The sequence below is a fragment of the Vespa mandarinia genome, chromosome 2 (assembly GCF_050613455.1).
Source record: "Vespa mandarinia isolate Hongniang chromosome 2, ASM5061345v1, whole genome shotgun sequence".
NCBI classification, from domain to species: Eukaryota; Metazoa; Arthropoda; class Insecta; order Hymenoptera; family Vespidae; genus Vespa; species Vespa mandarinia.
In genome coordinates, this window is record NC_140811.1 from 10,976,082 (window position 1) to 10,999,379 (window position 23,298).

General features: G+C 33.0%; 2 protein-coding genes across 8 annotated transcripts in view; both read left to right on the forward strand.

The window, feature by feature from the left end:
• Positions 1–6,369, forward strand: part of Ance-3 (angiotensin-converting enzyme Ance-3) — a 33,522-nt gene extending 27,153 nt beyond the window's left edge. The window contains exons 12-13 of the mRNA XM_035872793.2: positions 1,351–1,517; positions 3,650–6,369. Of these exons, the coding sequence (XP_035728686.1) occupies positions 1,351–1,517; positions 3,650–3,795 (313 nt within the window). The 3' untranslated portion in view covers positions 3,796–6,369. The remainder of the gene's footprint in view (positions 1–1,350; positions 1,518–3,649) is intronic.
• Positions 6,370–7,496: 1,127 nt separating this feature from the next.
• Positions 7,497–23,241, forward strand: LOC118444711 (uncharacterized). Of its 7 annotated transcripts, none has more exons than XM_085655403.1 (11): positions 7,501–8,419; positions 10,250–10,481; positions 11,245–11,431; positions 11,696–11,822; positions 16,015–16,195; positions 19,727–19,853; positions 19,968–20,203; positions 20,472–20,780; positions 20,842–21,081; positions 21,410–21,556; positions 21,645–23,241. In XM_085655403.1, the coding sequence occupies exons 3-11, from the start codon at positions 11,340–11,342 to the stop codon at positions 21,782–21,784; spliced, it is 1,599 nt and encodes a 532-aa protein (XP_085511529.1). In that variant the 5' UTR covers positions 7,501–8,419; positions 10,250–10,481; positions 11,245–11,339; the 3' UTR covers positions 21,785–23,241. The 7 variants fall into 7 exon arrangements, with proteins under 7 accessions (XP_085511533.1, XP_085511534.1, XP_085511529.1 ...); XM_085655402.1 differs by lacking the exon at positions 7,501–8,419 and adding an exon at positions 9,395–10,133; XM_085655407.1 differs by lacking the exon at positions 10,250–10,481 and having other exon boundaries at positions 7,497–8,419; positions 21,434–21,556.
• Positions 23,242–23,298: the final 57 nt, after the last annotated feature.

The window sequence follows — 23,298 nt, forward strand, 5'->3', positions numbered from 1 at the left end:
TGTTTCAAACTACATTCGAATGACTTTATTTGAATGACTTCGAACGACGTTTCTACGTAAAGGAAAACGTTTGTTTAATAGAACTAGGAGATATGATGAATCAATAAATTTCTAATTGTTTCATTTCGATACAAATACGAGATTTTTTTATGAAATCTTTTAATCGAATGCTTACGCTCGAAAATAGGCTACGATATTCAACAAAACAAAATTTCGAGGTCGTGCAAAGACAGAATTATTAACGAGGTAGACATCGACGTGAGGAAAATTTCAAGGAAATTCCAAGGAAAGCAAGTTTATATTATACGAGGGCGTACGCACGCCAACAGAATTAGACGTCACATCGTAACAGAGAACGACTCCCTCGCTGAATCGGTCCAGTTACATTGTAATTCATCGCTTTTACTTCTCAAAGTTGTCGAGTATTATTAAATAAACGTGTTATACATTGAACAAAAATCCGTTCATTTTTCTAGCTTTTTTTATATTCGATCCAACGCGATACGTTCGTGTCCGTATTTGGCATCATTGCATCTCTTTAAACAAATATGAACGACAAATAACAAAAATTTTGAAACAAGATGTTTCCATGAATAAAATTATAATAAAGAGCAGAGCACGATTGAATAACATAATATATACATTATAAGAAAAATAGATAGAAAGATTAAAAGTAATCGCATAATTTGTTTATTATTTAGTCGATTATAAAGTTATGATGAATAAAAAAAGAAGCCATCTCAAAAAATTAATTTAACAACAAAGATTATTTTGTTAACACGTAGAATTCGCACAAACCTAATTGGATATGCAGGATTCTCAACGACTATACGATTCAAAGCAAGTAATTTTAAACGAAAGAAAATGAAACACGCTCACTCGTTGCTCACTCGTTACGTACATATATATATAAAGCTGTGATGATAAAATTACGCATTGTTGCATCGCAGGACTAGGTAAGTAAATGTAGCTCGATCTAATTATTCACGGATGGGCCTAATTATACAGTGTGTGCGAACAACGCCTTTCTTACTTTTTCTCGATAAGAAGTTAACCGTATACGCGTATATACGCTTCTTTATCTTGAGAAACGACTCGAGTTCTATTGTGATATGGAGATGCCATGTAAATATCGAATCTGGAAAGTTTCGATTTATTACAAACAAAATAAAAACTGTTTAAAATGTATTTAATTAATACTCTCTCCGAATATAAGAAAAAATTTCGTCAATATATCAAAATATAGTCATGTATGCATGTGATATGAAAGGTATCCATCTTAGAAAATATAATATAAATCGACGTAATTCATCAAAAAAGTTTCTAACGAAATAAATCCGTTTATCACAGAAACTTGATGGAAAAGGGCTCATCAATGCCATGGCAAGAAACACTCGAACAAGCGATCGGAGAAAACAGATTGGATGGATCAGCTTTAAGAGAATATTTCAGACCACTCGAGGACTGGTTGAGAACAGAGAATCTAAGAACCGGTGAGGTTGTTGGTTGGTCTTACGGTAAGAAAATTTTCTTAACAAAAATTATCTTATATAATTAAAATTAATCCAATATTTTTTATAACCTTTTTTATTTTTTATTTTGTTTATAAACCATATTTCCTTTAACTATTACGCGTAAAATGTACAAATCTAATTCTCGTGACGTGTTTACCACTACTAGTAACTTGTTACAAATTATGCAATATCCTACCGTAACAGATTGAAGGTTGCGATTCCCACGTACTACTTACCGGCTAACGCTACAAATACTCCTTCATGTGACGACACACACGATTAAATTACGATACGCTACTGTACCGTTAAAATTATTAGAATTATCGAGCTAGTGTACCTTTCTCATCTTATGCGATCACTCGTTCACCAAATTCGAACTTGAGTAACTAGCACTATCCAACAAATTTGTAATGTGGAGCATTGCACGAGTTTTGAGGATGATCAATATTCCATATTTTTAAGAAAAATACTTTTTAAATTTGTTCGTGCCAGGATTAAAAAAAGAAGAAAAAAACAAAACAGATCGATTTTATTTCCGTATAAACATAGAAACGCGAGCTCGGTCACCGATCTAGATAACAGATCGTAAAGTTCTGGGACTTGTGGGATTGAAAAATTTCGAAATCGGAGTAGTCTCTGGTAATGTAAAAGAGTGTGAGAAGGAAGAAAGGTGTGATAGCGATAGAAATGGAGTAAAAGAAAAAGAGAGAAAGAGAGGAAAGGAGGGAAACTATAGTCGTGAGACACGTTCGACGATTCCACTCTCGTTTCCATTGCACGTTGCACCTTAAAAACTCATAACCATCCATGCAATTCAGTCAGTGACGCACCTCGGACGTTCCTGCATGTATGTATCCTGCAACAAAACGAGTGAGTGAATGGCGAGAGAACTCTTGTGGACGCGCGCACGCGCGCGCGCGCACCTCTTCCGTATTTTCTTACGTGAGCCAACGTCAAAATTGCGTTCACTCTCGATTCTAGCAGAGCTTCTGAACTCCTCCTCGACTTGGAATGCCAAGCGTAGATTTTCCTTTCTCCTTTTCCCTTCTACGTAGGTCTTTGTTCGTCTATACAGCTATACGGAACAAGAATATTCGTATATGTTGATATTTAATCTTACAATTTTTTCTTTCCAAAAGAGTAAATCGATTTTAAAGGAAAGTTTTTAAATTTGATTTCCTAGTCATAGATTCTAGGAATGGTAAACCGAATACCGTCTGTTAGCCTTTATACGAGATTCTCGTACTATACACACAACACACTATTTTCTGTCCCATAAATATTACTCTCTTGGAAGTTAAATATTTTCTAATGGTAATTCCGATAAAAGACAATTTATATTCACGGAACTATAAAACTGGACCAAGGATGGAGTTGAAGATTTTACAAATAATTAACTTGTTATGGAGTGTTCTTATTTAGTACGTATGGAAATAAATGTATACTGAATATTTTCAATATATATGAAGAGAATATAAACTTGCTGAAATCGAATGTCGAAAGAAAAATGAAAAGACCGTCTCCTCATAAGCGATTCCGATGGAAAGTACAGATGCGTACGTGACTTGTATCGATCGACTTCGCGAAGAACCCTTTTGATTCTCTTACCTCGTGAATTTTACTTGGAAAGTTTCTTCAAACGAATACGTTGTGTAAATCGGTAACATCGAAGTAGGCCGAGAAACGAGTACCACTCGACTCTTTATCCCGCGACTCCTATCGTATCTCCTCGAGTTTTTTTTATCTAGATTGTACGAATTCCGAAGTTTCGTAGAGCTTCCCATTCGATCCTCAAGCTGAACATTATCTGAATCTATGAACCAACAAGACTGATATGTAGATTAAAGTATTCAATATTATACATATTTATTTAATCCACATTTAGAAAAAAAATCAACGTATCCGATATTACTATAAATAACTATGGTCTAATGGGTATTCGAATAGATATTTATTTAAATAGATATTTCGATCTTTAAAACTGATCAATTTACTGAACTGCGAAACTATAAGCAATTTTAAAGACCAGAGAGAAGATTTTTGAAACAATCCTGATCATACCGATTAACAACCGACTAAATCGATCGCACGAACAAAAACTTCTACAGATTTATGTTTTTCATTTATTGTTTCAGATGGCGATTACTGTAAACGTAGTATAGAAACAGCCGGACTACAGGTATACGGAAGTGGTTATTACAATTCTGCATTTTCAATGTTCGAAACGTCTCGGATACTTAAAACAACGATCATTCTTTTAATTGCGGTATTCCTCTATTAAAAGAAATCAATTAACAAATTCTATACATGAATACAAATTCTAAACATGTGAACTATGAACATTACTAAAAATGGATAAGTATATGCCTAAGAACTATAAAGTGAGAATAAAGAAGTTGAAATCAAGAAGTTTAATCAAAGGGGCCAGTGTAAAAGAAATATTGATTTCGTTGATCATTAAGTTTGATCTTTCTTTAATGAATACTCGGTGCACGAAATACTTATGTAATTCTCTAATATAACGTATGTGCCGAACTTATGTATGTTTGTGTGTCACACGAGCGTATAAGTCTTAGTTCCACGCTCATCTGTAATCAATATACTCAGCACTTTTCATTATCTTGATTTAAGCGTTGCTAAAACATGAATAAAATTATCGACTTTCTCATAATTATTATATTAATAATTTCATTCAATTCGTAATTGCGTAAAACTATACAAGTCTCATTTGTTTACAATTTTATCAATATACAATCAAACTATTCTTGCATCGATCATTACATCGGAAAAGCAGTTACAATATACAATATTCTATCCGCTGATAGAAATCATTACAAGAAAATCATACAGGAACCTGCTATCCGATCTCGTCAGTATAAAATTCGCGCTCTTACTTTTTGTCATTTGCTCGAATGACTTTGTTTCTCGCAATTACATGCGTTTAAAATCTTACTACTTTCTCGAAGATGGATGGAAGAGAATGAGAAAAGAAAGAGAGAGACACAGACACCATAGCTGCTTTCATGCGGTGAAATACAATTGTAGCCAGGAAGAGATGTCCAGAAAGTGGTTCGCCCAGTTTCGTAATTTGAAGACGCGGAAACGACGAGCATCCCGGGAATGTCGAAAAAGTAGCCAAGGAAAGTTGGAGATACGTGCGTTTTCATAAAGTCGAGTAAACACAACAATTCAAAGTGATCCGTTACAGTCCATAGGTGATTCGAAGTTCTCTTCGACTACTTATTTTAAAATGAACAGATACGAATCATAATCGATTATATTGTCGAGAAAGTTTTATTGAAAAGTATGTCACATCAATGCGTTAAAATAATACAATTAACCAAATGGTGTTTTGTCATCATGTTTAATGACTGAATCAATTCCACGTATGGTCTTGGTCATACACTTACGTAATTCGTTAGTGTTCTTAGATCGAACGTGTTGGATGACTGCTCGACTGATTGAACGTTCGTGATAAATGAAAACTCTGTTTTATTATTCGAATGATTGGCGTTAGAGCAGAACAAGCCAATTCTCTTTTAATAATGATAGCGGTCTACTAGATTTCCTCTTATTCGCAATTTCGATTTTACGGATACGCGTGAAACGAATTATCGGTTACCTGATTAAATCGCCCACTCGATTCCATATTGCGAAACGAAAATAAAAAAAGAATTTGAAGATTAAAATAAAATAATTATAACATGATTATTTATTTATTCAAAATTAATTTATTCAATATCATGAAATCGTACATACTCTTAATGTAATACCGAATTATATAAAATTAATGTTAAAAATAAACTACAAAATACACAAATACATGTACAGATGAAAATAAAGAAGGTACCAAAGTATTTAAGGTTCCTTCGAGCGTAATAGAATGGAAGGGTGACATCGAATAGAAAGGAAGAGTTTTGCGACCTGGCCCAAAACTGGTTCGTCCACTTGCGTAATCGGAAGACCGGGAAGTCGACCCTTTCCGCGAAACGTCTGCAACGCGCACAATGAACCGATTGGTCAGCTAGCAGCCAGCCACTTTCACCATTCACGGATACACGCAAGGAACATTGACGTTAGTGCGTCGTTCGAAACCGATGCTGACTTTTATCTTTTTTTTCTTTTTCATTTTTTTTTTTTTATCTCTAAGAAATAATCAAAATTCCTGAAGTAGTCAAAAATAAGAACGAACCAATTTCATTTGTTTCGAACCAAATAATAAGCACTCTTTGATTTCAACATGTATGCTGAGATATGCATGCATTCTTACGATCGACCGCGAAAGTTATTTTCGAGAGAAAAGAAAGTAACGGGAAATGAAGGAGTCTTCGTCGATTCCATAACAACGAAACGAGATTAAGGTGGATTTATTGATACGTTTCATTTTTAATGTCGATCACTTTATCGATACGCTTGATTTCAATGAATAACCAACAATTAATTATAAAATTATTGAAAGAAATGTTCAACAAAAGAAATCCGTTTTATATATTCTCGCGTAAACGATTAAAAATATAATAAAAGACGAAGCATTGTAATCGCATTTTTACGAAACGCGGATCTTTATCAATCATTAGAGCGTATACCTTAAATGCATGCTCATTTCATGAAACTAGTGGCCCATAAGTCTAAGATATCAAAGATATATCCACTAAGTTAATATCAGTTATTAGAAAGATAATGAGACTTATTACGATGGCTCGTTACAAAGAAACAATGCTCACCTTGCGTAATATCACACAGCTCTCGGCGTTGTTTAACCAATGTCACTGTCTCCAATCGAGTCCACGCGCGAGCGACTTTCTCGGATCCTGTCTCCGCTTCTTCTGTCTCCCCATAGAAAAATAAAATTTTTTAACAGACAATATAATCTGGCCGCCTACTTTATTTTTCTAAATGTGTCTCATATATTTTTCTTCGAATATATCATTAACGTGATAAACAACATTATTCAAATTGTCGTTTCAAGTAAACTGCTATATTCAATGCGAGCTTATTTATTAACTTCTCCTAATAAAATCGAACAATATGATTTTCCAAAAATGTTAAAAATCGTCTTATTAATATCGTTCGAACGATTTGCTCTGAACGCTGGAATTTAGCTTTTATGATGTCGCTTGGATAGTTGTTGGAATTTCCGTCGAAAAGTCAAGGCCAAAAGAAGAGTAGAATTCTTATGTTCCGTTCGAAATTGTTTTTTTAATTTTATTTATTGAATACTAATGCACAAGTTAATAAATTTATCGGACACTTGCCTAACGAAAACAAAATTCCTCGATATGGTAACCCATATGGTAAAAGAATGTAATTAATTTCTTATTAATAGTCAATAACTTTGTGCTTATACTTTAGACCATTATCGAAGACAAGTAAAATCAATCGTATCTCTAACGAATCGTCTTTATGATCTCATACGTTGTCTTCTTTAATAGTCAAATGAGATGAGAAGGCAGACAAGTTTATACGTACATCTATAGACAGAAACTTTTTTTCGAATCTCACTTTCTATTTTTTTGATTCTTACAAATCGCGTATAGATCACGCAATCCGCCTAGGCGTTAATTAAACGATCTCAGAACGACTACGTCGAATGATCTCTAATCGACGCAATCGTTATGCAAGAGGTACCTTTCAACCATGTATTTTCTATTTTATATGTTGATTTTTGTCAACAAAAAGTGGTACCGTACATCGACAAAACGTTACGATAACAACAGACAAAATCGACAAGAAAATAGTCTGTTAGATCGAATTTCATTTTTCGTATGGTATTTACAAGAAACTTTCTTATTCGTTTATCTTTAACGTCAATTCTATTAAATATTCTTACAACCAGAGAAACCCCAAAACAGCCTTTCGTTAATAGTTTTATTACATAAATAGATAGATAGAAGAAGAAATTAAATAAAAAGGTACAACTATATAAATAAAATTAGAAAAAATACTTTCGCTTTTAGTATTTCTAAACGGAAACGTTTTAACTATTTTTAATATCGTAAGTATAATCTGTCGATTATACTTACACTGATTTCACGACGGCGAAATTCGTATAAATTCAATTTGTGGCTTCTCGAATCAAACGCTATTATTTTTTATTTACAATTAAATCTAAGAAATAATCCAAAGTGAAGATTTATTAGACTGCCTCCATAATGTTTAATTTTATAAGACTATTACGAAATATATAAACCAATCAAGAAATTAATCCAGACATTATATCGACGACAGTGTTTACGTTAATTTTATCGTCTCATCGCTAAAGTCGCGAAAGGATTTTTTCGTTGAACATAAAAGAACATGAAGGTCAAATAGTAGGAATAAATTAAAAACTTCTCCTCTCGAAATATTTCCACGAAATGATATCAATCGAATCTCATCTTCGAAAAATAATTCACGAGAAAATAAAAATGGGTAGTCTTAGAGAAAATGGAATCAGGCGAATAGAAAAAACACGTTACATTGCATTTTCATATGTTTTAAATAACAAGATAAGAAAACCAGGAATCTCCTTATCTCGAAGTTTACTTATTTCGAAATTATATATTCATTGAAATGCGAATTACGAAATATTTTATAAATTTAAACAAATTATAGCCGAATTAACTATTCGAACATTGGAGAACAACCGATCGTTCTTTCGTGACAGCTAATTAGTCTATGTCCGTAGGAGGAAGGCATTATTCTCGGCTTATAAGATTAAACGACCGATAGCTCGTTGAACGTTGCAACGTTGAGAGTCCGGTTCATTGCGTGCCGCGAGAATTGAAGAAGAAAAGAGGGAATTGCCCTGACCAATCATCCTATTATACTAGTCTGCTTGTTCGTAGTCACAGTCCGACAACCGACGAGAAGCCCAACTTCACTTTCGCTTGTCTATTCGGATTTTATCTTCTTTTTCTTCAAATGTAACTATGTACTTTCCTAAGAGTCAAAACAAGTTAGAATAAGAGGATTTGAATGTTCGAGCGTTGTCCTTCGAACTATTCGGAAAGTACTTTCGAGTTTTTCTATTGATCGTTAAAATCGAACGATCGTTTTAATTTTTTTCTTCGATGCACGTATATAACAGTTTTTTTTTTTTTTGTAAAATATCTTGCACTACCATTGAAATAATTTTCATTCGTTCTATTAACATATAAGTAAAAGTACTAGACAGAGAGATAGTTACAAGTAATAATTTATTACATGTTATCCAATTATGTTCTTAATTAGAATCTCTTTTAACAACCTTTGTAATATATAGATTGCTTACCATATGTAATATGCATGATAAAAAATACTCGGTGGTATCAATATTTACAGGAATTTAAAATCCGTTATATAAACGAACGGTAGATTAAAGGATATGTATAAAAATGAAAGTACAAAGTAAAGAAACAAACAAAAGAAACTCATTTCTCAAGCAAAATCTGTCTCCACAGGATATCCTTAATGTGCATAGCGTTGTTTGGAGTATCGTTTCCCTTTTCGTCCCTTTCTGTTAATCGTATCCCCCTCCGAAATAACCCGATCCCTCTTTTTTCTCTTCGTATCCCGTCTTTATCGTCATCCTCCTGATCGTTGCGAGAGGGTCGGAGTTCATTGTGCCACAAGTGCATTCCAAGTGTCGACCACGCCAATTGTTCGTTATGTTTCTGCTAGCAGTTCTGAATCAACTCGCGAATCCAACGTACGAATTTCGTCTGACAAGCCCAAAATATTTGTGATTTCTCTTCTTTCCTTTAAAATGGATTCGATAGTTTCATTAGAGCTCAAATACCAATAGTGATAAGTTTCAATTAGTGACTCAAGCAATTATAAAAAATTTCATAAAGAATAGTGATTCTTGTTTGGATTATATCATTAATATATTTGCATACATCAATGAACGTAAGTATGATTATTAAAATGTACAGATACGTTCTTGGTAAACGATATCGACAAAAGGATTAACAAAATAATAGAAGTTATTCCGAGCTATCGTTAACGGAAATATTAAATAATAAAATTAAAGTAACGAATACGAATTCATGGGAGCTTTTAATTCGGGCTACTTGAAACTGGTATATTCGTTAATTAATTTTCCAACTAGATTCAAAAATCCCCACCAGAACACATTTGACGCATTAAAAAAAGAGTGGGAGTAAGAGTAAAAGAAACGACAGAAAGTTGAATTATACTCTCGTAGATGTGAAACATGCAAACGTGAATTCGATTTGGTTTTTTAATGCGCGCGATTCTCTATATGGAATATCATACAAAAGATCAAGAAGCAATTCTCAAGAAATATACAGCTATCGTATATACGTTCGGTGACTCTAAATGTCACCGAGATATTTTTTTTTCTTCTCTCAGCCGACACAACTTTGTCGCTTGATACAACGATCTCTAAAGCGCATCAAAAAACTTAAATTATTATCTCACATAATTAAACATGTTTTGAACGTATTTGTTCATTTACAATGAATCCATTCGTTAAACCAAAAAGAACGACATAAAAACGATACAGCCTTTATTGAACAAGATCATGACATTAAAAAGGTTAAGGACGGATCGTTGTGTAAAATAAAATTAATTTCGAAAGTGTCAAGACACTTCAGGTGAAAATGCACCTGACACAACGCGGGAAAATATCAAAGAGTATGTGTGTAATTAATACATGTAATGTATGAAAAATACTTGATAATATTAATTAACAATAATAGTATCGGACAGAAAAAGTGCGGTGGAACATAACGCTCATTTTCTTCTTCAAGCGTTGATAAGAAAACGATTAAGATGTCCCCTTCGTAAATGTCGTGCCTACTCGAATTATCCATCAAGTCCGTACTTCCCGTCGGAATACACCCTTTGAAAATGATCCCTCAAACGGACGCGCCTCGTATTTATGTCGTACCTCAGTGTTTCCGGTGCCATGACGACGACCGGTTTAAAAAATTAAATAGCGTCCCCGTTTCAATTCCCACGATAATCTTCATTTGTCTATCTGTGAGTATCAATGTACTTTCTACTGGTCTAATATAGCACGTGTGATAAATCATTCACTGTTCTTGTTAGATCCATACGAAGGAACAAATATTGCTAACTTTAAATTAGTTTATTGCACGTGCGTCCTGTCGGCCGAAATTTGATAGCGTACGCTAACGTACAGTTAAATTTGCTTAATGTACTGCGCGTCGAATCTAAAATGGCTTATCAGTATGTTTGATCTCCCAGCAGAATTATGTGTCTGTGGCTTCGTTACGAATGTTTCATGATGCGAGATAAAGTATGCGAAATGCATTTAGTAACTTGTTAACGAAAAATACAATAGAATCTTCGTTATCTTTACTATAAATATTTCTGACATAACTAATATTGTGTATAAAAAATTTTAATTACCATAAAATATATTTTCAAAATCTCCAAATTACCTTATCCACTGTTCTACTACTTTCCCCAACCATTCGGTTTCTACCGTTCTACCAGGAAATCCGTCGCGAGTTTTGCGGGTGGCACACTTTCCCTAGCAAAATCTCAATGGTTCTCTGTCCTCTCTCTCTCTCTCTCTCTTCCTTTCTCCTTTTATTCTCCCAAAGAGCAAGCAATAAGCGTAACATTGCACCTTTACCGCGTCTCGCATTACGGATAGTAACGAGATATCTCATAAGTATTCAAAGACCATTGACAAGATCAATATCATTCTTCCTTAATGCTTTCAAAAAACGAAGTATCTCGTATATTCTTTGTTCACACGAATTTCATGTTTCAGGGATAATTTTCATTCGGGAAAACTAATCAACTTTATTTGAAAAGAATAATTAAGAAGGAAATTATGAATTTTAAGTAGTATTGCCGTATCTGGAAATGAATGTCTTTGGAGAGTGGTTGTTTCTTCTCTGGACGATAAAAGCGTCATATTCGTTGTCGACTGACCACATCTGTACCAGAACTGAAAAGTGAGTAGTTATAAAATATATAATGAAGAGAGAGAAAAATGTGTATACTTAATTAAATTTCTCATAATCAATAATATCTAAAAGGTGTAATTATATCTACTACTCGTTTAATAGCTTTGATACGAAAGAACCTTAACACTGATCTTGGCTAGCTTCACTAGATATTCTATTCCATGTTCACCTTGTCGCGTTCGCGTGGCATTACAGCCGTTCTGATAAGGGAATCGCCAAAGAAGTTAATGGTTAATTGATCGAACGTTACAGTTACACGGTCACTTCGATGGAAACATACGTACAACCAGTAGTCGTAAACACATTCACGTGGTGCCTACAAGTACCACCGAGATGTCCTAGAACACGAACAGAAATGAGACAACGATATCGAATAAAGGTAAACGACATCAGATATATTAAATCATATATTATCAGATAATCTTAGACTACTAATATTAAAGAAGTACTAATCTTAAAGAAGTACTAATCTTAATAGACAAAATTATACATTATAGAAAATCCCTTAATAACGAAAGGGAACAAAATAAGAAAAAGAATCATTATTTAATGCCAAAAGATTCAAGAAACTTCTCTCGATCCAATCTTAATGTCTTAAGCATACCCATGTTATACGTATGTACCTCTAAGAATTTTACGTCTAAGTTTTCTTTCTCTCTCTCTCTCTCTCTCTTTTTCTCTCTTTCTTCCTTTCTCTCTCTATCTCTGTTTCTCCCTTCGCTTGTATCGTTAATCAAGCAATCCGTTCATTATAGAGACAGCATAATGTAATTCCACCGGTTACTTTCGTATAAAGCGTCGAGCTCGATGTTACTGGAGCAAACATTCCATTTCCTAGAAAGCTTCGGAGCTCGGCTCGTTTCGATATACATAGATATGTACGGTAAACGTGTCCTCAAAACGTTATATAACAAGAAAATCGATCGGACACTTAACGAGAGGCTCTCGATGGTCTATTAGGCTGAAGTCGTTCGATTAAACAATTAATGATGCAAATAAGTGTGTAAGAAAAAGTTACGACACGCAAAATTATAAAATATTTCCTTATGATAAAATCGCTCATATCATGTTTGATGAAACTTCCTTTCTTTTTATCATTCTTTTCTATCTCTTTCTCTTTCTTTCTCTGTATTTTTCACTCAACGTCATCTCTTTCGTTAACTCGAGCGTGGTCGAACGCGTTAATTATGCCTTACGGGGAAAACGGCCGCTTCGAATGTCTAATTAAACAAATAAAAAGAAACGAAGAAAGGAAGAGAAGGAGCCGCGCCTTATAGGCACGGAGCTCATAGAGCGAAGGATAAGAGAGAAGTTATGAAATCGAGTCAAAAAAAATACAATGAAATAATTTGTTGACATATTTTTTTTAATCTCAGAATTTTTTTTATAAATGCATAGCATTTTTATATATACATATATTATTTATACTAAACGTATCAGTATAGGCTTCTCAATAAATCGAAAAAACTTACGAGTCCAGAATATTATTATTCAACTATCAGCTCTATATTACACTTCTTTTTAGTATTTGGATATATTATTTCTGTAAAATCACAAAATATCTTACCATTTCAAAAGTTCTTTCCATTTATCCAATAAGAGACATGTGATTTTTTAAAAACATAAAACGCTCATCCACGTATTTTTCTAGAATTTCGAAAGGCTATTCATTTTATTCAATATTTATGTAACTACATTCGAGAAACGAATTTACGAATATAAATCATTATGAGTCCATCAAATTTTTAAAGGAAGACACCTACGTGGCTCATCATTTTTGCATTTCAAATATGATCATCCTAAATTTTTGTTTTAATCGCAAAAATTATCTGAATGACGAAGTATTCCTGACAAGATATATGATAATTTAAGAGATGAAAGAAGAGAAAGGAGAGTTTGTTACGTGTAAGACAAAAAAGTAGATTTAAGAGCAGATTTTTTTTAATGTTTTACGCATTGAACTTTTCGTGAAAGATCATTTGCACAATAAGATTTGCAACCTAATTCGATTCAATTTCTCTATTTCGTTAAAGTTATTACCAAAAGTAAAGTACCAGAAGAATTTAAAGAATATGCGATTCGTACATAACATAATCGGCTCGCATATTATAATTTAATAAAAGGAAAAGAAAAGAAAAAAGAGAAGGTAATCGAGCTAAAAATGAAAAATCTTGGATCGTGCAAGGCATTCCTTCACGAACATATAAATAGAAAGAATAGGTAGTCCAAACGAAAGTTGTGTCTCAAATATATTGCATTTCTTATTGTTATTTATACAAAAGATACTTACGTTACCGATATCTTAGAAACATCGAGAATTTAATTTTTCAAGTTACTTTTGCAATTAAATAACGGTGAACTTTTCCTTATTGCATATGAACGACGATTAATACGGGAAATGTACACAACATATAGCAAACGTTTGTCTAAACTTGGACTATACGAACAACACGATTTCTTCGTCTTATATTTAGTAAAAGAAAAAAAAATGATAGAAAAATTTTCTCGTCGTGCCGGAACACAGTGCACGATTTTATCGAATCCATTATATCTCGACGATTAAAAGGATAATGATCTAATGCTGTACAAAGTGATTTCTTCTTATATCGAAGAACGCATATAAAAGAACATAAATGAAACGACATAAGAAAGGAGAAAAGTAAGAATTTAAGTAGATTAGTTCGATGAAAAATGCATCTGACGAAACAATCATATTAAAGTATTAGATTGATCACGCTCTCATAATTTCATCGGCCTCTTGCCGGCCAAGCAACTGACGAAGGTCTTATTTACATACAACAAAATCTTGAGCAGATATTACATCTAGCATGAGTATTGTGAGATGCGGCGCTAAGCTGGATATGACACGAATCGAATCGATCACGTAATTCGTAATTGTAGGTTGTAATAGTCATGCACATTGAACGAGCGTCTTACAGAATTTCTGTCTTTAAACGGCCCATCTGGACCGTTCACCGATAGATAATTATTCGACCGTGGCATTCGTAGAATGAGAGGTCCTTGTAACATAAAATACAACCATAAACGTTTTCCACGCGTAAAAGATCGTTACAGAAAATAACGTGAAGAATTATTAAACTTTTCCTGTAAAAAAAAGAACAGTGAAAAAAGACAGAATCTTTCGAAAAACACAGGAGAATGGAATGATCAGAAGTCGTAAATAAAAAGAACAAAAACTAAATAGTTCGGTCTTTGAAGATAAAGAGAATAACGTAATCGAGATGATGCCATTCTTTCTTTTTTATAATTTTTTTTTGCTGAAATTAACTGGGACGAAAATATTTTCATGATTTAAAAATTCAACCACTTGGATCAGTTTCGAATCTGTATCGAATTGTCAAAAATTACGTTATTCTCGACGATAAGATCATTTAACCCTTCCCTTTAACTGTATCAAAATAGAAATCTAGGAGAAATTACGATATATTCTCATTATATCCAGTACGGTTCACTTTTCGTTCAAGATTTAATAACTCGAATCAATAGGATTCGTCTAGCTACGATTTAATGAAATTTCTTATTCAATAACATTGCTACAAAATTATAAATGAAAAATTCTTCTTTTTAAAAATAGTGTACAATATTTAAAAATATAATTTAACCAATATTAAAGCAGAAATAAATAAGATAATTGAGTAAGTATATTGAAATCTATGGAAAGTACATACATACATATGTATGTATGTATTCCGTAATAGAGCAGAGTGACTACTCCACTTTCACTTTAAAATCGGCACAATGACAGAGTAACATAGGTTGCAATTAGATAGACATAATTTTAATCTTCAAAAAAGAATCAATACATTCTGTTCACAAAGGTAAAAAGTAGTACTTCATAATTCTTCTTTTCAGAAATTAGAACATATTACTATTTGTTACTTTTGATCTTAAAAACATAAAAAAAAGGATGACTGTTTTTTTAAGTTTAGCAATATGTAGGTTACTACATACATGAAATCAAGCATATAAAATTACGTAAACACGAAGATGTTACTATGAAATTCCTCAAATAATATGCAAACCGAATCCTTTTACTTCGACTTTTTCGTAATGTATGCAATAGTATATTTTATATACGTGGGCGTAATCGAAGGCAGAATGAAATTACGATCGGACGAAAAAAGATGATGGACAAGGAATGTAACGAACGTGGTTGCCGTGTTTAATGAGTTATTTATAAACATCTATTATAGCCTCCTCCAGTGATATCCACTTAAGAGAGATTACTAAACCGTTACACGGATACGCTCTCTTTCTCTTCCTCTCTCTCTCTCTCTCTCTCTCTCTCTCTCTCTCTCTCTCTTTCTCTCTCTCTATCTATCTATCTATCTATCTATCTCATTGTCTCTTTCTTTTTCTTTTTTCCCTCTTACTCTTCAGAATCAGAATCTTAAGACTATTTTCTTGTAGAAAAGTACTCGATCGCGGGAATTGAAACAAATCGATAAGATGTCGAAGATATCGATATAAGTACACCGAAGCAATCGACAGTTAATCTAAAGGATAGAAATGTTCAGATAAGCGTTTGAATGAATGGAATTCTTTTGCAGTCGGAAATCAAGACCAGGAAGGTGAAGGAGTGCTGCGAGGGTTACAAACTGGAAATTCGTGACAAGAAGGACGGTGACGCGAGCTGTGTGCCTTTTTGCGAGAACTGCCTCGCGGGTACTTGCATTTCACCAAACAAATGTCAATGCGATCCAGGATATCAAGGAACGGATTGTTCGAAAGGTGAGTCTTAATAAGACGGAAAACAATAGAAGTATAATAGAACGTAATATTCATTAAAAAGTTTAATATATTTAGATTAGTTATAATAAGGTACTTAAGAAATACAAAACTTCTATAGCTTTGTATAACTAGAGATAATAATTATTTCCTTCCGCATATTTCTCCTTCTCTCTCAAATAAAACAAAATAAAGATTAAAGTTGCCGTTTCATATCTTTAAAGGTTACGCTATTCATTCATCTCCCACCGTTTCCAATCGTGACAAGCATCGAACCTCTTTATCAGTCTTCATTCTTTCTCTTTCGCACCTTCTAATAACACAGCTTAGTGAAAAAAAAAAACCAGATATAGATGTAAATATCTCTATACTAAATTCTAGCACCGCTTATTTGACCAAAAAAAAAGAAGAAAAAAAATAATGAGGAGATTTTTAAAGAAGATAGAATCTATACATTCTATGTATAATAGAATCTATACATCTCTTTTTAAACGATATGACCAAATATCTCAGTTCCTATTGGTTGCATAAATGAATGTTTCGAATAATGGACGCTAGGTTTTAAGAAGAAAATATAATATTTATTGCAGTTATTTTGTAACTGGCACTATTGTCAAGATATGGAACTCATGACATCTTTTTTTAAATGGAAATCGATATTTTCAGTCGAGCAAGTGTTGTATAGAATACCAATACGAATTCAAGGAATACCTGTAGTATACCTTTTCACCGATATTTCATCGAGTCATAACGCCTTGAAGTTTAATAAACTGTATAATCACAATAATATTTTTTATGACTGTTGAAGGGCATCGTGCTTTATATAATTGCAACTATAAAAATGCATGAACAAAAATAAATAAATAGATAAAAAAAAAAAAAACAAGAAAAAAAATTTATCAATAAATTCGTTGGTTATCAGACGTTTATAGGAAATTTAATGAAATTATTGCGTTTATACAGTTTGTTAAATTTCAAAGCGCCATAACTTTATACTTTATATTTTATTGATATTGAAATATCAATAAAAAGGTACAATGTAGATACCTTTCAAACTCATATTGATATTTTCTATAATTTTTGTTATCTTATTTTTGTTATAGGCTTGAAATATCCATTTCCATTTAAAAACATTGTTATAACTTTCGCATTTTGACAACAGCACTCTCTACGAAATATTTGCAATATAAATTATATTTTCCTCTCGAAACCTAGCAGTTTTCATTTGAAATATTTGGTTATACAATCAATAAAATGGGATATATTTGGTCATATTGTTTAAAATGAAACATCTTATAAAATCATCATTTCATCAATCGGGACCCGCAGACTTTCTTACACAACAGAAATATTTTAATGTTTGGTAACGGTCCAAATGGATGATTATAAATTTCATACTGGACGATTATGAATTACGATTATACAATAAATCATTCAATTTGAAAATCCTGCTACTTTGAAATGATATATTCGTCTTAAGATATTTATATAACTATTTTATGAAAAGTTATTGAATTAGTTATTACGTATATAGATATGTAGATATATGTATATTGAAAAATATAATATATAAATGATACCTTTCACAACTATCGTAACATAATCGATTGGTTAAATCGATCCAGCGTGCAAAGGGACAAGATTGCGAGAAGCAAATTCATCGACGTTGAGTAACATTAGAAACACGATACTACAAAGCAGAACTCTGACGTGTTTAGATTGGATTCAATACTTTCGAGCTAACCTACTAAGCTCGAATTAACGTCGGATAATCAAGGAAATCTGCATAATCCGCCGTTCCTCTGATGAAAATAATTTACAGGAACACGCGTAATTTCATTACGACGTTTAAAAATATCGTGGAAAAATCTTGGCTAAAAAACAATCATTTCGTGTAGCAGCTTTCGCAAATTTATTTGTTAACATTTTCGATGCTCGAATGAGAACAATCCGAAGTTGTGAATATATCCGATTAATATAAAACACACAAAGCTTTACCGCGATAGGACGAATAAATTTCACGCTCGGCGAAACGAACCGACCTTCCCAAATTACAAAGATTGCCAAAGCAATTTAAAATAGAGAAAATAAGAAAAAAATGCTTTTTAAAATACGCGTGTTCAAACGCGAATCGCGATAAACGAGAGTTTTTCCGCTCGGTACGTCATCGTTGCTAGAACGATTTCTTAATAAAAAAGTCAATGGCTTGGCCGTCCATGATTACTTGCAGTATATTTTCTTTAACTTAACATTCGTATCTATACGAATATCTATATGTAGAGCTATAATCTATTCTAATATATCTATTCGTGTCTATACGTACAGCTGTATTATTAAAATAATAAGAAAATTTCGAATATTAGAATATTCTCAGATTTAACGCGAAATTTATACTAATTGAAGAACTCTAATTGCTCGAAGATTAATTCTAGACGCGTTATTCAACATATTTCATTATATATTTATATATAGTATTCTTAGCGGGAGTAGTCCAAGAATGGACCAATTTTTTACAATTAGCGGAATCCTTGCGCAAAACTATTTGACCCATTTAACAATTTACAGCGTTTTACAAGTACGCATCTCATTTTAATGTCATAATTTTCTTTCTGTATAAAGAACATGCTGCACATATAGTCTAAACGTTAATGTCGCGTTAAACGCTGGAATGTGAATAATTAGTGTATATGTAGCACTGAAGGTGTGCTATGAATAATAAGAAACAATCTCTTTCGCAATTGCATCCCTATCTTGATTTTGATAGGCTGAAGGAGAAAAACCTTGAGCGATGAGTAAAAAAAATAAGTAAATTAAGATCTTTTAGAAAGTTGACCATATTAAAATTGATGCACATTAATCTGTGTAAATTTTAAACTTGTTTTTCTTTCTTTCGCGTTGAGTCGATTGAAGCAACAATTTTGATGTCGATTCTTTCGAAGTGAAGAGACGTATTTCCCACGATGACGCTGCATAATAAGAGAGGAAGGAAAAACGTGTAGAAGCGATAGCAAGCCAAGAATAGAACGTTTTTTCACATTACGCATACACGTTTTGTAATAGCGTTTGCCTGAAAGAAGCAAGAATATTCTTTGCTCGATGTCCGTTATGTATATCTGTTGTTATTGCCAAAGCATATTTCAATAGATCCACGCATATTGTTACTAAAACGCGTTGTGGGCACTCGCGATCCGTCTGGATAAATATTATATCCACGATCGAGGACTCTTTGAAAGTTACGGATGTGCGGAAGTTACGAAGTCCTCACTTTCCCGACGAGTTTCGAGAAGCTTGAACACAGTGGAACTCTCTCGACTCGAAACGATTCAAAGGGAATTGACATTACAGAAGTAAACAAAAATCGGTTAGAACTTTAAATACGATTGTTCGATCATGATAAAATAAGACCGAAATCTTTTATTAAATTTTGAAAAATTTTTTCAACAATTAAAAATAATATAGAAATACATATAAATAAATAGATAAATATTGGAATGTTAAGTATAATTATAAACGTCCAAAGAATAAAACTTTCAGACTATTTTCTAGAATGCCCTCCAGGATTATGGGGCGTGCAGTGCATGGAGAAATGCGAATGCGCCGAAGATGTTATTTGCGATTTCAGAAATGGTACTTGTTGCCCATCAGGTTTCTGGGGACCAAGGTAATACTGAATCGTTATTATTCAACGGCGTTTCATTTCCTTATAACATTTGTATCATATTCTATAAATTATTTTAAATAGAATAATATGGATGATCATAATATTTATCGTTAGATGTGAACAAAATTGTCCACCACAACGCTGGGGTCGAGGATGTAAAAACTTCTGCAACTGTAAGGGACATATTAACCATTGCCATCCTGAAACCGGACACTGTACTTTCACAGTTACCGACATACATTCTACATCTAAAACCACAAATGCAGTTCAATTATTAAGTACGAAAATCATAGAATTCAAAAAAAGAACGACGGATCTTTCTTGGACGACCGACCACGTCATGGAAGAAGGTATACATTTTTTGTACGATGATAATAAAAGCTCTTAACGAATCATTGTAACTTGTTATAAATTAATGAATTACGTAAAATAATATTTTCGTGAACTTATTATTTCTTAATACAAGAAATTCTTTTTTTATTTCCTTCATTAAAATCGATAAAATAGTGACTGATACCAAGTTACATGACTCATTCTGTATAACTTTTAATTATCATGATTAGATACTGTAAGAGCTTTTATTAGTTCCCAAGTAGTTTCCAACAATCGCGTTCATAGGATGGGATAATTATGTTACACCATCGAGCACGGATAGTAGTTTCGAAAACACGAACAGCGAACCAATCTCTCAAACGGATTCAAATGTTAAAATTAAAACGCATAATCAAGAAAATGATATCACAAGCACCAGCACGATTCGACCGTTGATCGTCCTTGTCTCTGTTCCGGAACGACAAAAAACTATCTTGACAAAAGATCGAAGTAAGTTCGCATTAAAGGATACCTTTTTGAGACATTTGGAGGAAAAGGGAGAACTTCGTGATGACCTACCACTGAAAACTGATTATGTTGAAACTATTCATAAAGGTTCGTATATACATAAAAGAAAATAAAGCTGAAGTCGATTTGTATTTTGCTTTTTCGACAGAAAATGTTACACCAGCGGCATCAATCCGATTGGATGTCGCGTTGATTATTATCGCATCGATCATATTTCTCAGTCTAATGTCAATCGCAATTATGACGATCATACACACAAGGACGAAACTTTTTGAGACAGTACGACTTTCTATCTACAACGACGAAAAGGAGAAGAATAGTGAGCATGAAAGCGAGAAGCAACGACCACCCAAAAGAATTTCAACGATCATTGATAGTGCTCTACCTCGTAAGTTATGTCAATGACGTTACGACGTTTTCTCTCAGTTGATACGTAATTCACGCTTCCTTTTGCGATAAAACTTGCCAGTGAAATCTGTACGTCCTTGACTTTAATCATTTCTCTCATGTTGACGAAACCCTCAATCGATGACTTTTGATAACTTTGCTCGCTTTTGCAAAGATTACCTTACAATGAATTTGAATAAAAAAAAACTAAATCCCTTGAAATTCAAGGATCAATATGTCAATAGTCATGCTTTTAATATTTTTTACATATCCCTACACAAGCACACAAGTGCTATCAAAATATTTAATAAATTATGATAATGTTTAAGAGATACCTGTACGTACGAATCCAGATTTCTTCTCAAATTCTGAACAAGTCGGTACAATCTTACCAGCTGGTATAAACATCGAACCCGTAAATAGTTACGCTAATGGCACCGCAACGATCGGCCTTCGAATATCCGGTCATCTTCGTGGTAAGCTAAAGAAAAATATTTTTAACAATTATACTACGAATAATCGAAATTATGTTCCAAATCGACTTTCACCGTTTCCCTATTTCAGAGCTGCTGCAAGAAGATCATTATGACAGGCCACCGACGACCTTGCTACGCCTACACACGGATTTCGAGTCGAACGGCGAACACCTCTATGACGAGATTCCTTTGCAATCGACGGGCTTCTGCGAGCGTAAAAGCACGTGATCAGCTCGAATATGATTAACTCTCTACTTGACTATATCTCTTTCTCTCTCTCTCTCTCTCTCTCTCTCTGTCTCTCTGTCTCTCTGTCTCTCTGTCTCTCTGTCTCTCTGTCTCTCCTTCTTTTTCTCTTTTTATCCTTCCTTCGTAGAAATACATATGGAATAAAACGTATCATTCATTAATGAAATATTAGGTGTGGATAAACATAAAAGTATATGTATGCATATACATATGTACGTGCCAGAAATGTGTTCAAATCAAAACTCTCCAAGAAAAATCCGACCTAACTGGTTTTCGTCTTTACGCATAGCAATTGAACGCGCAAGGTTGCACGTAAATTATTGATTATTGATTCGAGAAAGTAATAAAAAATTAAATAACGACGATGACTGTTCCCTAACAGTCCGAACAGTAATACACTTCCTTACGAGTAATAAATTTACTTAGTGGAACGTGTAGAGTTCAAAGAAACTAATGCCGCTATTTATTTTATTTTTCTTCTTTTTCATAAGCTTACGTCCAAGTGTTTTTTCGAGCTGCATGCATCGAATCAAAACTAGACGCTGTTTATCTGAAGGAGAGATAAAATGTTATGTCGTATTTGAAGATGATTAATATTTCTGATTACTATTCGTAATCATCATTTTATATAAACAGTCTTATCAGTGACAGGATTTTGTAATGAAGTCGTCAGTGTTCGTTATTATAGATAAACAGTAGATATAGTTTCAGAAATGTAATACTTATTTTATATTGTCTCGTAATTAAAAATTCAAAATCGAAAATTTCGAAATTCGTATGTATACAATAGAATAGATTATGTTATTTACTTCGTATAAATATCTTATTATATTTTTAATTTTTATTATAACGAAAACTAAAACCGTTTTTATATAACATATGTATGTATCTAATTTATGATATATTCGACTAATCCCATATGAGTTTTCCTTATCGATGTACGAAAACTAGGGCAGTATAACTGTCATTATGCATTCGAATCTTATCTCATCACCCTATGTCCTTCCCACTGAGTTATCATTAAAAAAAGAAAAAAAGAAAATAAATAAGAGGAAGACCAAAAAATTGTGTTGATGCATAAAAAAGCGATAATGCTTCAATCAAAATTCCTTATATTGCGAAGTTCTTTTTTTCCTTTTCGATTAAAAATCCCGATAGATGGAATAATTTCAACATATGACCAAGACACAGTGAGATCAATAAACATTTCCGCGAATAGCAGAATTGCTCATGTAGTATACAAGTTATTTCTAAGATGATATATAAGAAATTTGTAAGATTCTTAAAAATTTTAAAGCTAAAAGAGATACTAAGTATTCAGCTGCATATATATGAAATAATTTGGGACGTATCTACAATATAATGAATAATACCGAGTACAAAGCCTTGTATTATTAGATTAAGCCAATAAATTTGATGACATTATTTTAGAAACATCTTATACAATTTCTTGCTAAAGATGTGAAAAATGATGACCTCTGTATATTGTTCTT